The 21316-nt window shown below is 40.6% G+C and overlaps 1 protein-coding gene across 3 annotated transcripts in view; it reads right to left on the bottom strand.

Moving 5' to 3' along the window:
• Positions 1 to 21316, bottom strand: part of myot (myotilin) — a 198288-nt gene that overhangs the window by 11210 nt on the left and 165762 nt on the right. For 2 of the 3 annotated variants that reach the window (XM_062524863.1, XM_062524862.1), the window contains exons 14-16: positions 13166 to 13373; positions 12782 to 12947; positions 5641 to 5774 (exon numbers count right to left, since the gene is read on the bottom strand). In XM_062524863.1, coding sequence (XP_062380847.1) covers positions 5641 to 5774; positions 12782 to 12947; positions 13166 to 13373 — 508 coding nt within the window. The remainder of the gene's footprint in view (positions 1 to 5640; positions 5775 to 12781; positions 12948 to 13165; positions 13374 to 21316) is intronic. The other variant, XM_062524864.1, reaches the window with a different exon arrangement.

The following is a 21316-nucleotide window of genomic DNA, read 5'->3' as shown; positions in this document are numbered from 1 at the left end:
TGCAATTCAGTATTAAAACAGCCTTGGTAAAGTTAAAACCAACTATTTGAACTGCAGTTAGTTTAGCCTACCCTCATAACTAGACCTCTCAAATTCCGAAATTTGAAGTCTAAATATACATTCTAATTAAAATCCTCGTTGCCTCACGCACACCACAGACAGGGCGACCGCTCTACTTCCGGTATTTCGCCGGCTTCGAGTGATTTACCCAGAATGCTCAGGTCAATACAAATCATCCAAAACACACCGTCAGTATGAAACATCGTGTGATTGTCGAGTATATATACCAAATGAACACTTTCTACACTCAACAGCGCATAAGTCCATACTTGCCCCTCGGGGTCATGGCATTGCTAAGATATAAACAGTCTCACGATGAGAAACCCCGTTGCGGACCACCCTAGAACTATACCCACATTGCACCGTTGCGGACCATCTCAGCCATCCAATGATTAAATGACAAGTGCAGGTCTACGACCATGAGGAAAGTATGAAATTACATGGCAAAACCACATAGTGCTGTGATAATTGCACCAATAACTTTTACAAGAATGGCCTTGATTTGATTTTTTTTTTTTAAATATCAACATTGTATCTTAAATCACTCTGAAATGTCATTTCTGCATGACCTAAGCAATTTAAGATGAGCTATTCCGATTAATAGTATACATTCGCCAACACACACGTTTTTGCTAATTATAGAGCCATCGACAGACCAAATAACACCAAATTTATTGAGGATGCTTTGGATGGGGTCTCAAGTCATCCCACCAAATATGGCTTTCATACGTCACAGCTTTTCCAAGATAGGCCCACTTCCTGTTTGGCGGCTTCGCTCGCTGAATTTAATTGGTTGTCACAGGCGAACGCTTGGACGTATGAAGGCGAAATCAAGGCGCTTGATCCGCCTTGGTCTGTAGATCACGCGTGCCAAGTTTCATGACGATCGGATAAACTATGTGGCCAGAGTTGGTTTACTTTGACTTTGGACAAAATTCAAAATGGCGGAAAATCCATCATGGCGGAAAATGACGTCATATGGTGCGTTGGAATCGGCAAAGTCAAAGGATTCAAATGGTATAAGTTTTATCAAAATCGGCCATACGGATCAAACGTTACGGGCATTAACGCGTTTTCCAACTTTGACCAGTTGGTGGCGCTAGGGCGTGAGAGTGGCAAGCATGAAACCTGGTGGTGTCAATCAAGGTAGTCTCCTCTATCAGCGTACCAAATTTCATGACCTTATGTCTTACGGTTTGGGCTACAGGTGGAAAAATGTGTGGGCATCAGCGCTCAAAAATCACTTTTCCATTCATTCCTATGGGAAAAAATCGACCGGAAAAACTGGAATAACGGGAGAACGACAAAGCGTATCAAAAAGCTGTATACAAGCCACCATCCTCGCATCAGGACGCACGCGTGAGAGGTGGAACGGCGTCTCTAGCTCCAAATCCCTAGGACAAGATAGGGAGACAAAAGTTGGACTTAAGATAAATAAGTAGTATATGAAACGCACGGAGAACAATAGTGTGCTTTTGCAAGCACACTAATAACAAGTTTTATCGTGAGACTAGGCTATTAAAAGCAGAAAAGATATTTAGCTTGCTTCGAGATTTAATTCACTTTTGGATTGTTTGGCTAGTGGTAAATGCCGACATTCCTAACCCTGCTCACAAGTGCCACCTGGTGGTTGTTTGGGTCATTGCAGCTTCACTTGGGAAAAATAAATAAAATACACGTGATTCACGTGTGAGGTCTCATGAGAATCTCACGTGAAAGCGGCCAATGTAAAGCAACGCCCACTGTATGACAAACTCGAAAATACATTTCACAAAATACACAACAAAATGTCTTGGCATGTGCTTCCTATCAAAGAGAATAGGTGTTTTCTGCCAAGCTAAAGTTAATTTCAATATAATGAAGTAAAGTTTCATTTCAAAGAATAATCTGTTACAACCTTTGTTTATTTACTTACTTGGTAAGTAAATAAAATGGTAAACATTGTATATTTACTTTTAAATATAGCTGCAAGCAGTAATGAGGGGGTCAAGCAGCCAAGAAGGCTGGACTTGCCATGGCAGCTTGATACCACTGTATCAGCAGTAAGGTACTCACAGCAAGTTTCATTTCAGTTCGTCATATCCTACTGTACATGGATGATGTTTTGATCCATTCAGTCAAAATGCCTGAACGCGTCACCCTCATCAGTAGGGTCTTGTAACATCAGATCCATATCACCTTCTCCTTCCTAAGGTACATTATTGGGCCAAAGGGGTAGAGATGTAGCAACCAAGTGGCCAGATTCCAAAACTATTAAGGAGTTCTTGTTTTCAGGGCTTTGTTAACTGAAATTGGTGATTTATTTGAGATTTCAGTGGGGCTGCAGCTCCCCTCACAGCCCTCCTTGAGATACAGCCCAAGTGACTCTGCAGGTAGGCCTGCTTTCATCTAGCTAAAGAAGTGCTTCACAACAGCACCCATCCTCGAAAATCCTACAAAAGCAATTCATAATCAAAGTGGATGCCTGGGAGGTGGAATGGGGGCTGTATTGTCACAAAAGCATGGTTAACCCCCAAAAAAATTATCCATGTGCCTTTTTCTCCAGAAAAGTGTATCAGGCCAAGAGTAACTGTAATGTGGGCAATCATTAACTATTGGCAGTTAAGTTGTCAATTGAAGAAGAGAGACACTGGGTTGAAGAATCTCTAAAGCCATTCCTTGTCTTTACTGATCACCACAACCTGGAGCAGCTAAAGCTGGGCATACACTGCGATTTTTTTCAATCGCGGTATTCAGCTGCTGCTCATACTGTACGAGTGAATTCGCAGGGGCAGTTCACAATTCCTGTTCTCACACTACACGATCCGATGTTCGGATGCAATCTGACTGCTCACACTGTACGTCCATATCCAACTCGTCGGCCCTCTTCTATCCGGAACTTTATCAGCTGTGCTGCCATGCGGCCCTGTATTGTCTACTTGCTTTCAGTGTTGCCAGGTCACGTGAGCAGAAATAAGCAGCAGGTCTCTGAAAATAAGCCATAATAAAGACACAACCCCAAAAAGTTAGCATCCCCTCCCCGAACCCCTGTTACATTTCTGGGGTGGTCACTGGTCATAGAGGAGCCTACAGTTACAGTGCAAAGTCGACGTAGATGCATAGGTTCAAAATGCCCTCTGTGTAGGCTACGTGCAGGCGCTGCGTGCAACCAGTAACTTCACACAAAATCAAGCCCAAGTCACTTAAAATAAGCAGTCTATGGCAACACCGTTTGTTTTGTCGTCTGTGTCTGTGTTCGCGCATGTGTAGTGTGACAGGTTGAGGTAAATCGGCTCGTAACAGGGTCATTTCACCTCAATTCAACAAATGCCTTCTGCTTGACCATCTCAGATTTCCTTCAAATTTTTACCACCTAAAGAGTAACCATTTAAACTAACTTAGCCAAAATACTAGATTAGTATACCTAATACATCCAGAGAAAAACATTTTTGAACATGGTACCCCCCTTCTGAAAATAACATTTCAATAACCATAGTCATAATACCATCTTAAAATTTCACAGTCTGAAAGCCCATTCCATACTCTTTCTGGAGATGTGTTCAATTCATTGGTATAGCTTGTCATACCTCTGTAATTGGGAGATACAATATCTTCCAAATTGATTATTTTTCAGTTTTGTGTTACAATACTTCCAGCAAAAAAGCAATATAGACACCTCTTAATTACTTTTTCAAAAACAGCTTAAACACTTCTGTAGAGAGACATAACCATTTGCCAAACATTTTGTTTATAAATTGTGTAATGGTGCACCCAATGTGGGGATGTGGAAAAAATCTGCAATTTTTCTTCTGATTTCACAAGATTGAAACACAGTCAGTGTCAACACATACGGCTTACGAATAAATATGTGGAATCTATACGTAGCAATCATTATTCACAGAAAATTGGAAGTCTTTAGCTTGAAAACCTTTTGAGATAATGACATCTGAACTTTGCTGCAGATTTAGAGGAGGGTGCCAATGTGCCAAAAATCAGAAGGGGGGTACCATGTTCAAAATTTTTTTTCTCTGGATGTTTTAGGTATACCAATCTAATATTTTGGCTAAGTTAGTTTAAATGGTTACTCTTTAGATGGTAAAATTTTTAAGCAAATCTGAGATGGTCAAGCAGAAATGTTCTCGAAAATCCGTTGAATTGAGGTGGAATGACCCAACACTGCTTCAACAGTGTGATAGACTCACGAGGGGCGACCAGGATTTCAAACAGGTTTGATATTCTCCCGATCGATCGGGAATTGGTCGGGAGGTGGTCGTGAGGTGGTAATTGCTTCACGTTACCCCATGTATACTACACGATGCGAGACGCACGACTGAGCCAAAATTCGGCCCGATCCCCAAAATAGTCGCACGACTCAAAAATCATGACAAAATGGGCCAAAAATCGCACAGTGTATGCCCAGCTTAAGAGACTCAATCCATGTCAAGCCAGGTGGGCCCTCCTTCTCTCAGTTTATCTTTTCCACATCCTTGAGAGAATGGCCAGATGCCTTGTCAAGAACTGTCCAAGCAAAGCCACCTCTGAGGACAAGACATACCATAATTCCCCCAGTTGCTCTTGTGCTGTGGCAAAATGAAGAGGAGATTTGGAAGTGTCTAGAGAGGGATCCTACATGTAAAGTCCTGCTCAGTATGTGCTACTACAAAGTCCCTGCAGAGGTTTACTTCTGGTAAACTGCTGCCATTGCCCATAACACAAAGATCATGGTCCCATTTGGCAGACGACTTCATCACAGATCTCCCTTTGTCAGATCAGTACACCACTATATTGGTGATAGTAGACCATTTGTCCTAGTCATGCTACCTCATTCCATTTGCCTGCCTCTCTTTTGCTTTCCAGGTTACAGAAACCATGTGTTTCATAGGTATGGCCTACCAGGGTATGGCCTACCAGAGGATGTCCCCAGATCGAGGTCCCCAGTCTCTCACCTCACAAACTCGGAAAGCCTTCATGAAGTGGTTGGTTGTCACAGTGAGCCTAATTCCTTGTTACCACCCCAAGGCCAATGCCTTAAAGGGACATTTCACCGATTAGCATTAAGCTTTGTATCTTTGTTTTTGAATGGTCGTGCATCATTCCCTCAGTTTGCCTTGAGATGGGAGAAATACGGATTTCAATGAAACCCATGAATAGGACTTCTTGCTTTCAATGATGTAAAATGATGATTTTTACATCATTGAAAGCAGGAAGTCCAACATTGATATCCGTATTTCTCCCATCTCAAGGCAAACTGAGGGAATGATGCACGGCCATTCAAAAACATGACTGGTTTTCTAAAGATACAAAGCTTAATGCTAATCGGTGAAGTGTCCCTTTAACTGATCCCAGTTCCTGCCATGTGCAGAAAGTGTACCGACTTTGGTGACATTGTTGTTCCAGTTGCCAGTCTCAACAACCAACAATCGTTCAGCATCACCTACACTCTGATCACAGGCCTGATAACTCAATATGAGCTGTACCTGTATTCATTTGCTGCTTGCATCTAATAAATAAGTTAAATGATTGGAAAAATCTGCTTTACAGATTTAGCTCAAGTAAGACATCTAATACAGACTGATTAATGAATGGGAATAGGAAACATACTTCCCACATCCAGCCTTGCATTGCAAGTGGACATGCCAGCTTCATTTATGGCAGATACAGTGTACCAGCCTGCATCTGATTTCTTCACCTGATCGATGAGTAGGCAGAGTTGACCTGAATGATCCTGGGTAAGACTGTGGACAGTACAAAACACAACGACAGAAGGCATCTTTTAGTTAGGGCTGTCAAACAATAAAATGATTAACTAATCATTTGCACAATTTTCTTGTGATTCTTGTCTCTAACAATTAATGATGAATATACTGTTAAAATTCAACACCAAGGAATTCAAATTACCAAGGAATTAACAAATTACTTTTCACCTTTAAACACAGATTTCACACAGAATAAGCCAACAGATTTACACATTTATAAAACATTATTGTCACTGACTGTTAGCTTTAGTTTACAGGAAGGCCTATTGTTCTTATGTATTAAAAACAAAAAATAAACCTCAAGCCTATATCTTAAGAACCAGTTGAACTTCAACAAGGTTCACAACACTCCATGCAAATATATGAAAGGGTAGACACACGGTAAGAGAGAAACAAAAACAAACAGAGGTCTCTTTGAAAACTAAACATTTTCCCAGATCTTCCCTCCACAAAAATTTGATAGTGTTATTTAAAGTGCTACACATGTTCCACCATTTAGGTCTTCTAGTTTCATAGCTATAGAATGTTGAACTTGAATTGAGCTTACAAATGGGATAATGGAATGAAATTGATGTCTTGACATCTTATTGTGTTAAATTCTCATCATTATTTTTACATTACTAAATGCAAGAATGAACACACTTATTTTTACCACCTCCCAGGGGGTGCGTTTCTAGAAAGCGTCGTATGCTAACTTTGCGTTAATTTGCGTTTTGGCAGGCTACTACTACAAACCCTCAATTCAAGCATATCGTTAATTAGTACAGTGGCTATGGCAGGTGGCTTATCAACAAAACATCGCAGGTTTTAATCCCATACTCATCACACATGCTTTTGTTTCTGACTAGTGAAACGTGGAAATAACCCTAAAATGTAATGCCGTGGAACTATTATATAAACTGATGTCGTGTTCCTGGCCACTCGATGTAAAGCAATATATTTAGGGTCAATTAAACAGCGATAATTATTTTATCGCGCATTAACACAGTTTTTATTATTTATTTTATACTGCAAAAGTCTGTTGCTCACAGGCTGCCGACTGCTGCCGCGCTTACAGGAACCGGTAAAGGAAAACAATATTGGCAGAATTAAACAAGCCAACCAACTAGCATGGAGCACGGTAGACCAACGGAACTTTTACATGGCCATTTTCATTTTAAAGAGACCCTATGCAACTTTCTGCAGGAGACGATCGCTCCTTGTTTACATCTGGAAGTCTGAGATGAAGAACCACGCTTGCAATTTATATATTTAAATATAGCCTATACATGTATAAATATACACGCTAAAGCTGTCGGGGAAGCTCTGCAGAGAAAATGCAAGCATAAAACGAGCGAAAACTAAAAACGAAACCGAAACCAGAGATGAAATCGCCAATCCTGCATAGTTCTTTCAGACAATCGACAGAAGCAAAGTTATTTGTAGCCTAATCACTGCAAACTTTAATTTTCTTATCACCGGAGTAGGGTGACCAGACCTCCCGAAAAAATCGGAACAGTCATGATGACAAGCAGTTGTCCTGAATCCTGCTCTAATAGGCGTCTCATTTCCTGCTTCGTCGTTACGTGACATTAGCTTATTGTCCCGAAAATTATAGTCTGCAGAGTCTCGAGTAGCTTAGTTATTGTCTGATTAAAAACTATTCAAGGCTGCTCATTGCCTGTATGTTTAAGGGGGTGAATGTGTGTAGCATAGCCTACTCGCGCGAATTGATAATAAGCTTATTTTCATTCATTGTTGACATGGAGGCGCAGGCAGCTCCGGGGACCTGATGAACAAGCCGCTCAAAAGCACAAATGAGTGCACGTGTAGCAGCCGTGAGGACAGGGAGCAACCACGAGAAGTGATTGGTCATATAAAATGAAAGTTGCTGATGTCTCATTTGTTATGTTTTCTTAATGACCTATAGGCCTAAATAAAAACATATTTTGACATTATACCAGGCTAGACTTATTACAACAAGTATTATGGAAATATCTGACTACACGCACTGTTAAAGGCTTTACCAAAAAAGTGCGTGTACAATAAGCTTTAAATTTGTGTTTGTTTTGATTACATTGTTTAACCCTTTCATGCACGCATTATGAAAAAAAAATTTCTAGATTTTTTTAGTATTGATTTTATTACTCTATATGAGCCCAATATTGAAAATCAGTTGAAATTTTTTTTAAATATGCTTTTATATAGAAGTTATGTTACTGTCCACGTATGTGGACAGTGCGCAACAAAGGGGTAAAAAAGAATAAAATGTAATGACAGAAAATGTGGAAACTATGGCCCTCTACTTCCTCCATACTACCCACCCAGCCCTCTACTACCCCCATACTACCCACCCACCTCTCTACTACCTCCATACTACCCGCCCACCCCTCTACTACCCCATTATTACTCACCGACCCTCACCCACCCCTCTACTACCCCCATATTACCCACCTCTACTACCACCACTACCCAACCACCCCTCTACTACATCCATACTACCTACCAGTGATGCGCGGGTACGTGTCTGAACGACCCGCCCCGCACCGCCGTTTACAACTAACCCGACCGCAACTCGGACCGCAAAAAAATAATTATTGAAATACAGGACCCGACCCGCTTCCCAACCCGCTTATTGTAAAAAGTAGTCTAACTTAGTCGTAGCGCCATTGAGCTACGCAAAATTGGTATCTCATATGCATGTAAAACAATAATATATATTGCCTAATTATATATAGCCTATAATTGCTCAGAATTTGGGAAACATGCATTTAGTCTACCTTTTTTTTGTTCCGTGTCAGCATTCATCCAAAAATGTGGCTATTTGACTCAACATTGAACATAATTAGCCTAGGATTTTCCTATACAAATTCTGTTTCAGCCGTTCCTCACATGAATGCCTTGAAGCTCTCCCAAGCATGAAATGCAGGCATAGCATATTAAGAAACTCTTTATTAACGTCTTCATCAATGGACCAAAAGTCCATTGCTCCGCAATTATAAATTGCAGCGAGATGAAACCTTTATTGCACGACGTGGGGAAGAGCAGACGTGGGGCTTTCCAATGAGTCACTAGGCCTATATAAGTTGCGCAAGGAAGCACACATTGCATGCTCATACGAATTGTAGGCTATAGCCTATGCCTTGATGACATTAAATTAAGAAGTATTTCCTGATTTGGGAAACTTTTAGTTTATTTTTCTTTCCATAATACCATTCGATCTTGCTGCAAATTATCAGACTTGAAAAGCACGCATTGCATCGGCAACTTCGCTGCTCAGTAGACGATTCTGCCACTTTCTGTAGAGGCCAGCAGTTCGAGAAAAAAGCTGCAGATCATAGACAGAGAAAGCATATGCTCTGAGAACAGAACACAACTGCATGTCAAGTGTAGCCGAGGGTCTGTCTACGCAGAAACAACAAGTGCATTTCTACATGTTCGTGACAAAATGTGGGGGATAGAATCGCGTTTCAGTGGGAATGCTGCAACTTATGTCTTTCTCTTCTAAAGACAATTATGTACGATATAAATGACAAAAAAATAACGGCATATTTTTTGTACCGACCCGACCAAACATGACCCGCATATCATTAAAAATATTTTTTCTTGACCCATAACCGCGGGTGACCGCGGTCGCCCGCTCGATTTGGATCAGCCCGCGCATCACTGCTACCTACCCCTCTACTACTAACCCACCCACCTCTCTAGTACTCTCATACCCACCCCTCTACTACCCACCCACCCCTCTACTACCCCCATATTACCATACCACCTTGGTATTACCACATGTAATTAGGTCATTATTTATAAATATGTTTACCAAATGTTTGTTTCTTTGTAATTTAAAGCAGTTAAAATCATATTTGAAAAAATAAATAAAATAGAAGTCCTAGTTACAAAATCTAATTTTTGGCCATTTAACTCCTCTGTTGCGCAACGTCCACATACGTGGACAGTTGCTTTTTAGGGTCTACAAACTCTATTTTACATCCGATTTAAATTCTGAAAACATAGAGTTGTTCAACACACTCTCCTGTACAGCATAATATTTTTTACATGATTTTGCCATCTTGAGTACTAACTTTTTACAGATATGTTGAAATTTTACAGATATGTTGAGGTTTACACTAAATCATTTATTTAACTGCTACTGTATGAACAAAATGCTGATGTTAAATGTTTACAGAGAAAAATGCTATGGCACTTGCATTCATATGGCAGCACATTTAAAATAAATATGTGCTATACTACTTTTGAATCCATTATTGAGTTTTGCATATAATAATGCGATTAATCATGATTAATCAAGGACATTTTAATCGTTGCCCAGCCCTAATTTAAGGTCTAACCTATTGTTGTGTGTGGTATGCCTGCTCTTACTCAAACGTGCCATGAAGAGGTAAAATGCGAACTTTGGCCGCGCACGCAATGTACTGACGCGCAACAGCTGAACCACTACATACTGTTTAATTATTGTGATAATTTGTAATTACTTTGTAATTACTCTAGGCCATATAATATTTTTTTACAGATATTTTTCAGATATTTCACACAAATAATGACATATATTGGACAGCTTAAGCAAACTATTTCATGTGCTTGCATAGGTTTACGTTTTTTCCTGATAGCAATGATAATGCCAGCATTAATCACTTTGGGTTTAAATAGACACATTGACACATAGTGGGTGCCTCTCAACATCCCTCCTCGATCCTCGATGCTCAGTCCTCCAGACTCGTTCCCACTGATCTATAATGAATTCAGGATAGACCATCCCATTGTTGCCGCCCCATCATTCAGTGAGGACGAGGATCGAGGAAGGAAGGAAGGATCTATAAAAGATAGGCACCCAGTGACAGAGAATTTCTAGTGGGTGGGGTATTATACGTTGCCACCAATGAAATGTGCCACTGCGTCCTCAATAATGTTGTTGGAACAACGGTGTTCGGACATCGGAGGTAGCGAATTGCGACACATGTACGATGCTTTCTGGAAACAGGTGTAACACTGTTGTTGTTTGATTGCAAGTTGCGTCGCACCACGGTGGTTTAGCAACGCCGTTGCTAACTCTTCTAGAAACGCACCCCTGAACAGCCATGGTAAACAACTCATAACAGCAAATGACACAATTTGAAGTCAAAGTAGTCTCTCAGCTAGGGCTGGGCGATATGGCTAAAAAATAATATCTCAATATTTTTAGTCCATTTCACGATATACGATATATATCTCGATATTTAAAAATTTTCTCAAAAGAACTTCATGAAAAAAAAAATCTAACTTTTACCCTGTGGTGTTTTAAATTCATTTCAGTATGATGCAGCAGGCTAGGATCAATCATACCAGTCCAAACCCTGGAAATTATATCCACATTAAAACATTCTTGGTGGTTTCTATCTTAAATGTGTATGTAAAAGCAGGGGTGAAGGTACTTTTGAATCTTGCCAGTAGCATCTATGAATGTTTCTCATTGGGAAACGTGTGCATGCAAAAATTCCAACACACCTAAATAGCGTTCATCAATTGGTTTATTTTAGCCTATGCAGAGCATGGCCTGTTATTTGGCTTTATCATTCTCTCTTCTTTCCATGCCTTCTTTGAAAGGCCCTCACTCTTTAAGGAGAAACTGTTAACTCACATCTCCTTTTGCATGGCTTCATGGCTTTAGTTAACTTTCCAAAAAAATTAAGCTTGTTTTAATGTCTCTGATATGTCTCCATATGAATGATTATGGCTACGCTACTACATCTGATAGAACGATGGTGCGTGCTTCCTTAATTAGTCGTTCGTTCGGTTGTTCGTTGATAAATAATACGTTTGCGTTTTCGTTATGAGACAGTCAAATGCACTCATAGACAGTAGCCTAATCTGCTATAATGCGCAAATCTAATACATTTAATTTAAAAACCAATCGGGAGGAAGCATAGACGAGCACAATAAATGCATGTGTGTAGAGTGAAATGCGCGGATGTGCGCATTTGCGCTGTCGTTTTGAAACAGTCAGACATGCACTTAGATAGAGTCCTTCTGCCTAAAGCACAGACATTGTTGTAACTTTAATTTGAAGATCCCTTGCTGTTTTGTTTCGTTTTTTGTTTCGTATAATAACCAAATCAGAACTGCTTGCATCTATTAACCTAGCTCGTTGTTGAACAACACTGGCCTACCCATAGATAGAAATGCTACCGCTGCTTGTTTTAAACTGAAAGTTCACTTGTCGTCTGCTACACCTAGACTTCACACCCTCATCTGAATAATTCAGGATTGGTTGGTAAGTGTGTGATGTATGTACATTGTTCACGTTGTTACTGAGACGGAGGGTTAAGAGGAAAAGGGACCCCGAACGACAGTGTTGCCGCAGTAGACAGTAAAAGGTTGCCGCTTGCAAAAATGATGAAAATGGTAAAATACTCGATATTTGCGATATGACAAAACAATTATCTCACGTAGGCCTACTGTAAACTGCGATATATCGAGTATATTCGGTATATCGCCCAGCCCTACTCTCAGCAAACAACAAATCTGTGAATGCACCGATCATGTGCCTACTTTTTTATATTATTATTGGAGGCCAAGCAGCGTAGCTGCATATTGTTTCAACCTTTTCTTCTTATAACTGGGGGCTAAGTATACAGTAGGCTGAGTAAACCCTGCCTGATCTACTGGCAATTTGGATTTTGCCCTGCAGCTCAGGCTGGAAACCTTCACATCTATCTCTCTTGAAGAACATTTCACAGCTAATTAACTTAACTGGCACCATGATTGCAGGAGCAGTTTTTGGGCAATATGGGCAGCCGTCCAGGGGTGCGTTTCCACCCAGCAATTTGCATCCAGCAATCTTTCCTTCTCCAGTACCATTGGTAACAAAAAAGACAAAACAATTTCCGACAGCTAAAGCAGCCAGGCAACTACAGTGCTACACTCTGGGGGAATGAACATGGGGCTCACGTACATGCCCTCAGATTGTAGCACTGTAGCAGCCTGGCTGAGGAAAGAAATATTTGTCTGACCTCATTCTGCTAGGGTCAATGCGGAGCATTTCTTTGTCCTTCTTCCAAAAGAGTTGTGGTGGTGGGGAGGCGAACACCTGGCACTCCAGTCTTACCATGTCCCCCTCTATCACACGAATGTTCTGCATTCTCATCACAAAAGTGGGTGGGCGAATCATCTCCTGTGCTATAGGGAGGAGTAATGATATAAAGATGAAAAGACAAATGCACCAACATTTACATTACTTGTATTATACTTATATTATATGCATCATAATTTCTGTTACACATTGCAATTCTAAACACTGTTTTGCAGTTATGTATAATTTGATTTGAAATTCATTGTTCCATATTTACCAAAAATTTTCTAAAATGATGGGACAATACATAGAAAAATGTTCTTACCAATTACATCAAGCCGTAGGGAGAAGCGACCCTCACCAGCTCTGTTCTTGGCTACACACTCATAGATGCCTGCATGGTGGACTGTCACAATCTCGATGATGAAGGAGTGAATGCCTTTCTCACTCACCAGCATTTTGTGATAGTCATCCTGACGAATGGCCTTCCCATCCAGATACCATGCCACATCAGGTGCTGGTAGCCCAACAACCTGTATTCAGAATAAGCCAGCATGACATACATACACTGAACAAAATTACAAACTCAACACTTTTGTTTTGCCCCCATTCATCATGAGCTGAACTCCAAGATCTAAGACTTTGTCTATGTACACAAAAGGCTAATTTCTCTCAAATATTGTTCTGGATCGTGGATCAGTCTTTGGGGTAGATTAGCCTGCCACTGAAGGTGCTCTTCAGCTCATTTTGGGGATGAGAAAAGGCCTTTTGCCTCCAAGATTGAATCAAAGGGAGCTTTTATTTTACAGGCTGGGGATGTTTAGGAACATCATTTTACAAATCATCACAAAGCTAGGAACACTCTAGCAGGCTATCACAAGACTCTTTTTACTTGTAGCCATCTTGCCTGCTTTTGTTTTGGTCCACAATGTGCTTTTTTCCTTGCCCTTACAGTACATCCTTTGTTCTCTTTAACACCAATATTGGTTCTCGCCTGTTCCTAATGTGTTTGAGTTACCTGCTCCATTTATACCCTGCTCTACCTTGGCCCGAGATCAGCATCAATATACGTAGGTAGTGGGAAGCTACATCAAGTTACTCTGAAATGGGCGAGACCTCTCTGGTGAAGTGAAATTGAATAAACCAATCACATCTAACCAGTGTTAAATTCTGATATATATAGATCTGATATATATTTTAGTAATTAACTTCGACCTGACTCAGTCCACTTTGTGCATCTGACTTCGCCCTGGCCAAAGTGCAAAATACGGTGTCAAACTTGCACCCACAGTCAAAATACGGTGTCAAACTTGCACCCACAGCCAAAAAACACACAAACTAGAGCAAAAGTGGCGCACCACTAAAATGGAAGTCTTTCGCCAAGCATGGAGAGATAGCCTCATCACTTACAAACGAGCACTTAACAAGGTCAAGTCAGCTTACTATTCCTCACTGATTGAAGATAATACAAATAATACAAAATGTCTTTTTAGCACAATCTCCCGCTTAACGAAGAGCCATAATGAAGTAAGCCAATCTATTCCTTTGAGCCTAAATAGTAATGATTTTATGGACTTTTTTAATGACAAAATTGAAACAATTAGAGTTAAGATCAGTCAGGTCAGTTCCACCAAATACACATACTCCACTGCTTAATAATAGTAAAAACATAAGAGTCACAGATGCAACCTAGAACAACATTTCATTCATTTACACCTATAAACACATTAGAGCTCACCTCCACAATTTCCTCATCAAAATCTGCAACTAGACTGCTAGACCCTATTCCTACTCACCTTCTTAAGACTGCTCTCCCCCTCCTCGATAATGCCTTACTTCAGATTTTAAATAATTCAATGCTACTAGGACATGTTCCACAGCCGTTTAAGATGTCTTATCAAGCCATCACTCAAAAAGCCTAGTCTTGACCCTAACATCCTAGCTAACTATAGGCCTATATCTAATCTACCTTTTATGTCAAAAATACTTGAAAAAAATAGTATCCAAACAAATTGGCGCCTTCTTACAAACGAACAAAATTCAAGAACTGTACCAATCTGGCTTTAGAGCCCACCACAGTACCGAATCAGTCTTAGTTAAAGTGTTTAATGACCTCCTCATTGCTGCTGATAACGAATATGCATCAATATTAGTCCTCCTTGACCTCAGTGCTGCTTTTGACACCATAGATCATGACATACTACTTCACAGGCTTGAACATTCCATAGGTATCAAAGACTCTGCACTTGCTTGGTTTAGATCATACCTAACCGCCAACAATTTGTACAGGTCCATAATGAACCATCCACCCAGACTATGGTAAAATATGGAGTGCCTCAAGGCTCAGTACTAGGGCCCTTACTATTTTCTCTTTATATGCTTCCCCTAGGTTCTGTAATTAGAAAACATGCCATTAATTTCCATTCTTATGCAGATGATACACAATTATATATTTCCATAAAGCTCGATGAACCAACCCTGTTAGCCAAACTCAACATGTCTGAGAGACATAAAAATTTGGATGACTAATTGAACTCAGATAAAAAAAAACTCGGATAAAACGTAAATTATGGTTTTAGGTCCTAAAAAGATTAGGGACATCTTATCCACATCGCAAGTTACATATAGTGATCTCTCACTGACCTCATCCACAAGTGTTAAAAATCTAGGAGTTATAATTGATCAAGAACTTCTACTCAATAGTCACATAAAGCAGATCACAAAAACTCAATTTTTCCATTTAAGGAACATCTCAAAGATAAGGAAGTCCTTATCCTTACCAGACGCTGAAAAATGAATCCACGCTTTTGTCACTTCCAGGCTAGACTGTTGTAATGCGCTGTATGCCGTCTGTAATAATACCTGTCTAAAAAGCTTACAGCTTATACAAAATGCAGCTGCTCGCACACTCACTAGGACCAAAAAATATGAACATATTTCCCCCATCCTAGCATCTCTACATTGGCTACCTGTTAAAAGTCGCATTGACTTCAAAATTCTACTTCTAACATACAAAGCCATAAATGGCAGGGCACCCGAATATATTAAAGATCTAGTCCCATATAATCCACCTAGACCCTTACGATCACAAAATACTGGACTTCTTGTAACTCCAAGAATTTCAAAAACTACAGTAGGAGGCAGAGCTTTTTGTTACCGCACACCTCTCCTCTGGAATAATCTTCCTCCCTCAATTTGATTAGCAGACACCCTCCCTATTTTAAGTCTAGACTTAAAACATATCTCTTTAGTGCTTCCTATAGTTTGGTATGGTGCAGTGTGGAACTTCAACCACTTCAGGGTCTTACTGGAACGGACCACCTCTGCTGTGGGCTTGTGTGACTGGTGCCCCAGTCATGCGTCCCATGGTGGCTACTGACCACACCTGTGCTGGAGCTGACTACCCTCCACCATGCCTTAGTTATGCTGCTTTAGCATAGCGCTGTCATGGACTTCTCCCTCTGCCTTTCCCCTCTATAGTATAATCATTTATATCCCCATTGATATACGTATTAATACCAACCATCATGACTTATAGTAATACTAACCCACTTTATTTCTCTTCCCTTTCCCCTATACCTCACCTGTGAGGTGAACCACTACCAGTCATCAGCCATCTTTGTGCCTGGCCCTCATGACACCTGAAGTCCCATCCCCCTGCCATTGCCATCGTCATCCCTATGACTGCTCTACCATCCCCTGCTGTGGTTCCCTGCCCGGATCCCTGGCCCACGCATCCTAACGACTCATTACCCTCCGAAATTACTAATGGATTACTAATGGACTGTTTATTCCCTATACTGGACTGTTTGAACCTTCTGATACTACAAATGACTATACTCTACTGTAACTGACCCTAGGCAGATGGGTTGGGCCCTTGAGTCGTGGATCTGTCTGAGGTTTCTTCTTATATGTATCTCCAATTCTAGGGAGTTTTTCCTTGCCCCTGTTACTCATGGGCTCTCTTTGAATGTTTAACACTCTGTAAAGCGCCATGAGACATGTGTAATGTTTTGGCACTCTATAAGTAAATTAAATTGAAATTGAAAGTGAGTCAGATTGTCGCGCTCTATTCTTGTCAAGTCCTTACTCTCTGTCCATTGCCAACCAATTTGTGAGTTTTGTTGACTGTTCCTGATCTCGATTTTTGTGAATTGTTAATCTGTTTTTTGAACTCTGAAACAGTGTCAGTTTGAGACTGACTGTGAATATCTTTGGCGTTTTCTTGTATGATTTTTGGATTTTAAACTTTGTTTTTTGCCATTTCAGCAAACTGCTTGGACTGTCTTGTTTTTTTTGTGGGGCCTGTTTAAGTCATTGCAGATTTCTGTTCATCCTCTGACTGCCCATACACAAACGAAATATATTGGGCATATATTTTCAAGATTGTATGTTGAAATATATTTCTAAATACATTTATAATATAAGGTGAAAATACATTCAAATACATTTCTGAAATATATTTTGAAATACATTTCTGAAATATATTTTGAAATACATTTCTGAAATATATTTTGAAATACATTTCTGAAATATATTTTGAAATAAATTTTCAAATATATTTCTGCATACATTTAAATATAGGGTGGAAATATATTTAAATATAGGGTGAAATGTGTTTTGAAATATAAGGTGAAATAAAATATATTTCTAAATACATTTAGAAATATATGCATATAGGGTTAAATATATGGTGAAATATGTTTTCAAATATATTACAATATATGTTGAAATGTGTTTAAAAATATGGTGAAATGCTCTATTTTTAAAAATATAAGTGTGTATGGCCAAGTATACTTGCACTCGCAATGAATTTGGAACATTAACCCACAGCAGTGAGCTACCTTACTTGGTCAGGGATTGAACCACCTTTTGGTTACAAGTCTGAATCCCTAACCAGTAGGCCACAGCAATTTAGGGCCCGAACACCGAGGTGTGGCCGCTGTAGCAGCGGCTGCACCGTAGGTGCAAGGCCCTATTGTTTTTGCTCAGATTATTATTATTAGGGCCCGAGCACCGAGGTGCGGCCGCTGTAGCAGCGGCTGCACCATAGGTGCAAGGCCCTATAAGCCGGCTTCACACTGTCGGGCCAGCTTGGGCCAGGCTAACTTCGGGCCAAACTGGTCCTAATAGCCCGGGTCCACAAGCCTCACCTTTGCGTTCAGACTGTCAGGCCATTAGCCTCTCCGCATTACACCTCGACAAGCCCTCGCTTGTGAAAACGTCACCATTACCACACCTTTTCAAGCAGGATAAGCAGAAAGTCCCGTATCTCTTTCCTATGCTGTGAAGTCAGTCACCATCTATTGTCCGTTTGCGTCACTTAATCATTTCTATACAAACCAAGACGGTGGAGTCCTAAATAAACGCATGGCACAGACAACATACGTGTATCTAAATGAGTTATCAGGGGCGTAGCGTGCGACGGTGCAGCCGGTGCAACGCACCGGGGCCCTCTGAGCTTCGCAGGGCCCTTTGCAGTTCGGAATTTACCCAGCGCCTCCCAGCTATGCGACATGAAGTCAACTGTTGTCATCAATGACGCCGTCTCTTCTTATACCATATGTGGCAAACTGATTGCTATTTAACTGCTTCACTATCTCCTACAACATGGTCTCATGGTGGCACATATCCATTCCCCAATTCTTGTATTTTCTCCTACTTTTCATATCATTTTGATTTTACTAATGACATTTCAATGTTAGAATCAAAATTAATCAATAAAAGTCCAGCGCCAGACTTGCACCGGGGCCTTGCGCAACTACGCTACGCCACTGTGAGTTATGTAACATAAATTACATTTTACCTGACTGGAAGAGCAGTAAACATTTGTAAGGCTGTGTGTACAATCCATAGACAGAAAAATCCGCATGGAGCTCCAGTGGAATTAGTTTAGACGATGCCGCGAGTTCACAGCCTAGCACCAAACTCCGAGGGCAGAGTAGGCTAAATAAAATAGTAGTAGACGCTCCTGCTAAGAACCAAACGGGACTTTCTTCAAATTCACAAATCTATGACTACTGGAAAATAAAAGGTTAATTTCTTAAATGTTATTTTGAAGCATTAACAAGCAGTTATTTTAGAATTTCCGTACGAAAGGGACTGGAGTGCGTGGGTGAAAATGTTACGTTGTCCCAGCAACGCGATTTCCTGTTCTAAACAAACGACCTGCAATGCCATTTTCTATTTTAATTGCCTCACCATGTTTCTTTCTAAATGAAAATAAATGCATTACCATGTCCAGGCGTTTATGTATTCCTCTGGTGTACTAAAAGGAGAAGTTCGTGCTAGCATGAAAAACAAAGTTTATAATAACGTCAAGCTGGGCTAATATTTAAGGATGTTTGGTCGTATCAATAGCAGAAAACATAGCTTAAATTAGTGGGACGCTTGTCTATGTTAGTTAGTTATCTTAGTTCATTTTTTACTGTGCTACATGGTGATCTCTGGACGGAGTTAGCCTACTGACAGACAAATATCTTTAACATGGACATAACTGCTATCTCTAAGTTAGATGTGCATGTTTGTCGACTCCACACACAGCAACGGGTTGACTCCGCCTTCACCTTGACACCGCCTCTGGCCCGACCATAGCCCCGACTGGCCCAACTATTTTGGTGGGCCAGAAATCAGGGGCTAGTAGCCCCGATTTGGCCCGCTGCCGCTGAAGCGGCTGCACTGTAGGTGCAAGCCCCTATTGTTTTTGCTCTGATTAAATTTCTTCCGGGCCACGTATTGCCTTTTTTCACCAACTTGGCATGCTCTAAAACTCCTGAAATTTGGCAGCTATGTGTGGAATTGGTAACGGTTACATTTAAACCACATAGTAAATATGAACAGAATTTGAGTTATGTGAGATTTTCTGATTTTTGCATATCATGTATTTTGAGACACTTCTCCTAGACGGTTTATCGAAATCATGTCGTTTCAGCAGTAAACTGATCTTGAGGGGTTGCCCAAGAGAAATTGTGACCAGATTTTTGAATTTCAAAAGCATATTAAAATGGCGAAGGTTTGAATCCAGGAGTCTTATAAAAGAAACAGGAAGTTGGCGTTATATGCAGAAAACAGTACCTAATTTGGATGAAATTTAATGGAGTATGTTAGTGTGTTTGTTGTGACAGTCAAGTTTTGATGTTATTTGATGTGCCGTTAATTGTGTCACTCAATAGCGCATTAATGATCGTGGTTGACACATAGTATTACCTAAAATATTATAAAGCAAGTTTACAAATATTAATACTCATATGAACCTATGCTGACATTTTGACTTTAACCACATTAACAGAAAGTGAGTTATTTAAGTTTTTATATGATGAGGATGTCTGACTCTCCGATCCTTCCTGCCCGCGCATTCCTTTTGCCCCTTTTACACACAGAACTACTTTCAAGCACATACATTACACACACGCGAGCTTCCCAGAGAGAGACATGCACACACACATCCTCGCCCTTCCCCCTTTTGCCTCTATCCTGCCTCTCTCTCTCTCTCTGTCTCTCTATCTTAGCCCCATGACCCCCCTCTTTCGCATGCCCCCCCACACACATACACACTCTCTCACTCCCTTCCCATCCCCCATGCCTCTGTATCCCAGCCCCATTCCCTCCCTTCCTGATATGAGCGAACATCATGAAAATGAACAACCAGAATTGAAAGGAGTCAAGAATGACAGTGTGATGCAAAGTAAAAGGTTTAGATATGATCATGTTTATAATGATTTTATTTGAGTTATATATTGTAGGTGTGTATGCATGTTATGCAGTGGTAGTAAGGAGGCCAACAGGTGATAACCCAATTTGAGGATGAGACCACCACAATCCTGGAACTTATTTGCAATGTGTGTGTTTGACAACACCTTGGTTAAGAGATCTGAAACGTTCCTTAATAATAGATAATGATTAAAGAAGGCTTAAAGGAATACGCCACCCAAAAATGAAATTAAGCCAGTCTCGGTCACCCCCAGAGTTAGAACAGTGAAAAAAACCCGGTTAAAATCCGTCCGGGCATTGTCCTACTTTGGGAGCAGCGTTTTTAGCTTTAGCTTAGCAAAGTTGCTGTAAATCAGGGCTGCCCAAATTGGGGCCCGATTTTTTTTGGCCCGCGCTCTTGTCAGACTTTCATTCTGTCTCAACGTTTTATCGACAAAAATAAAAATCAAAAACAGTTCACTATCTAGCCACCGTTTAACATTGTTTTAGATGGGGCGGTAGGGGGGCGCTATTGAGCTCCTGTCAGCGCATATCCATATTCGTGGACGTGGATATGTTGACGACAAGAGTGAGGAAGGCTGAGGAGAAGCTCGGGACGTACCGCAGGCAGGAATTAATGTCATGGTACGCACACTTATCAACTTAGATCTAGTCTACCGGTGTGTCTGGCTTTAAACAGCTCGTGAGCTTTAACATTATCAAGCTGTAATGCTAGCGTTTTGACAAGCACACCAATTTTGCCCACCTTGCCCATATGAAATAACTC

This window comes from Sardina pilchardus, chromosome 21, assembly GCF_963854185.1.
Source record: "Sardina pilchardus chromosome 21, fSarPil1.1, whole genome shotgun sequence".
NCBI lineage: Eukaryota > Metazoa > Chordata > Actinopteri > Clupeiformes > Clupeidae > Sardina > Sardina pilchardus.
This window is presented reverse-complemented; position numbering and strand designations above follow the sequence as displayed.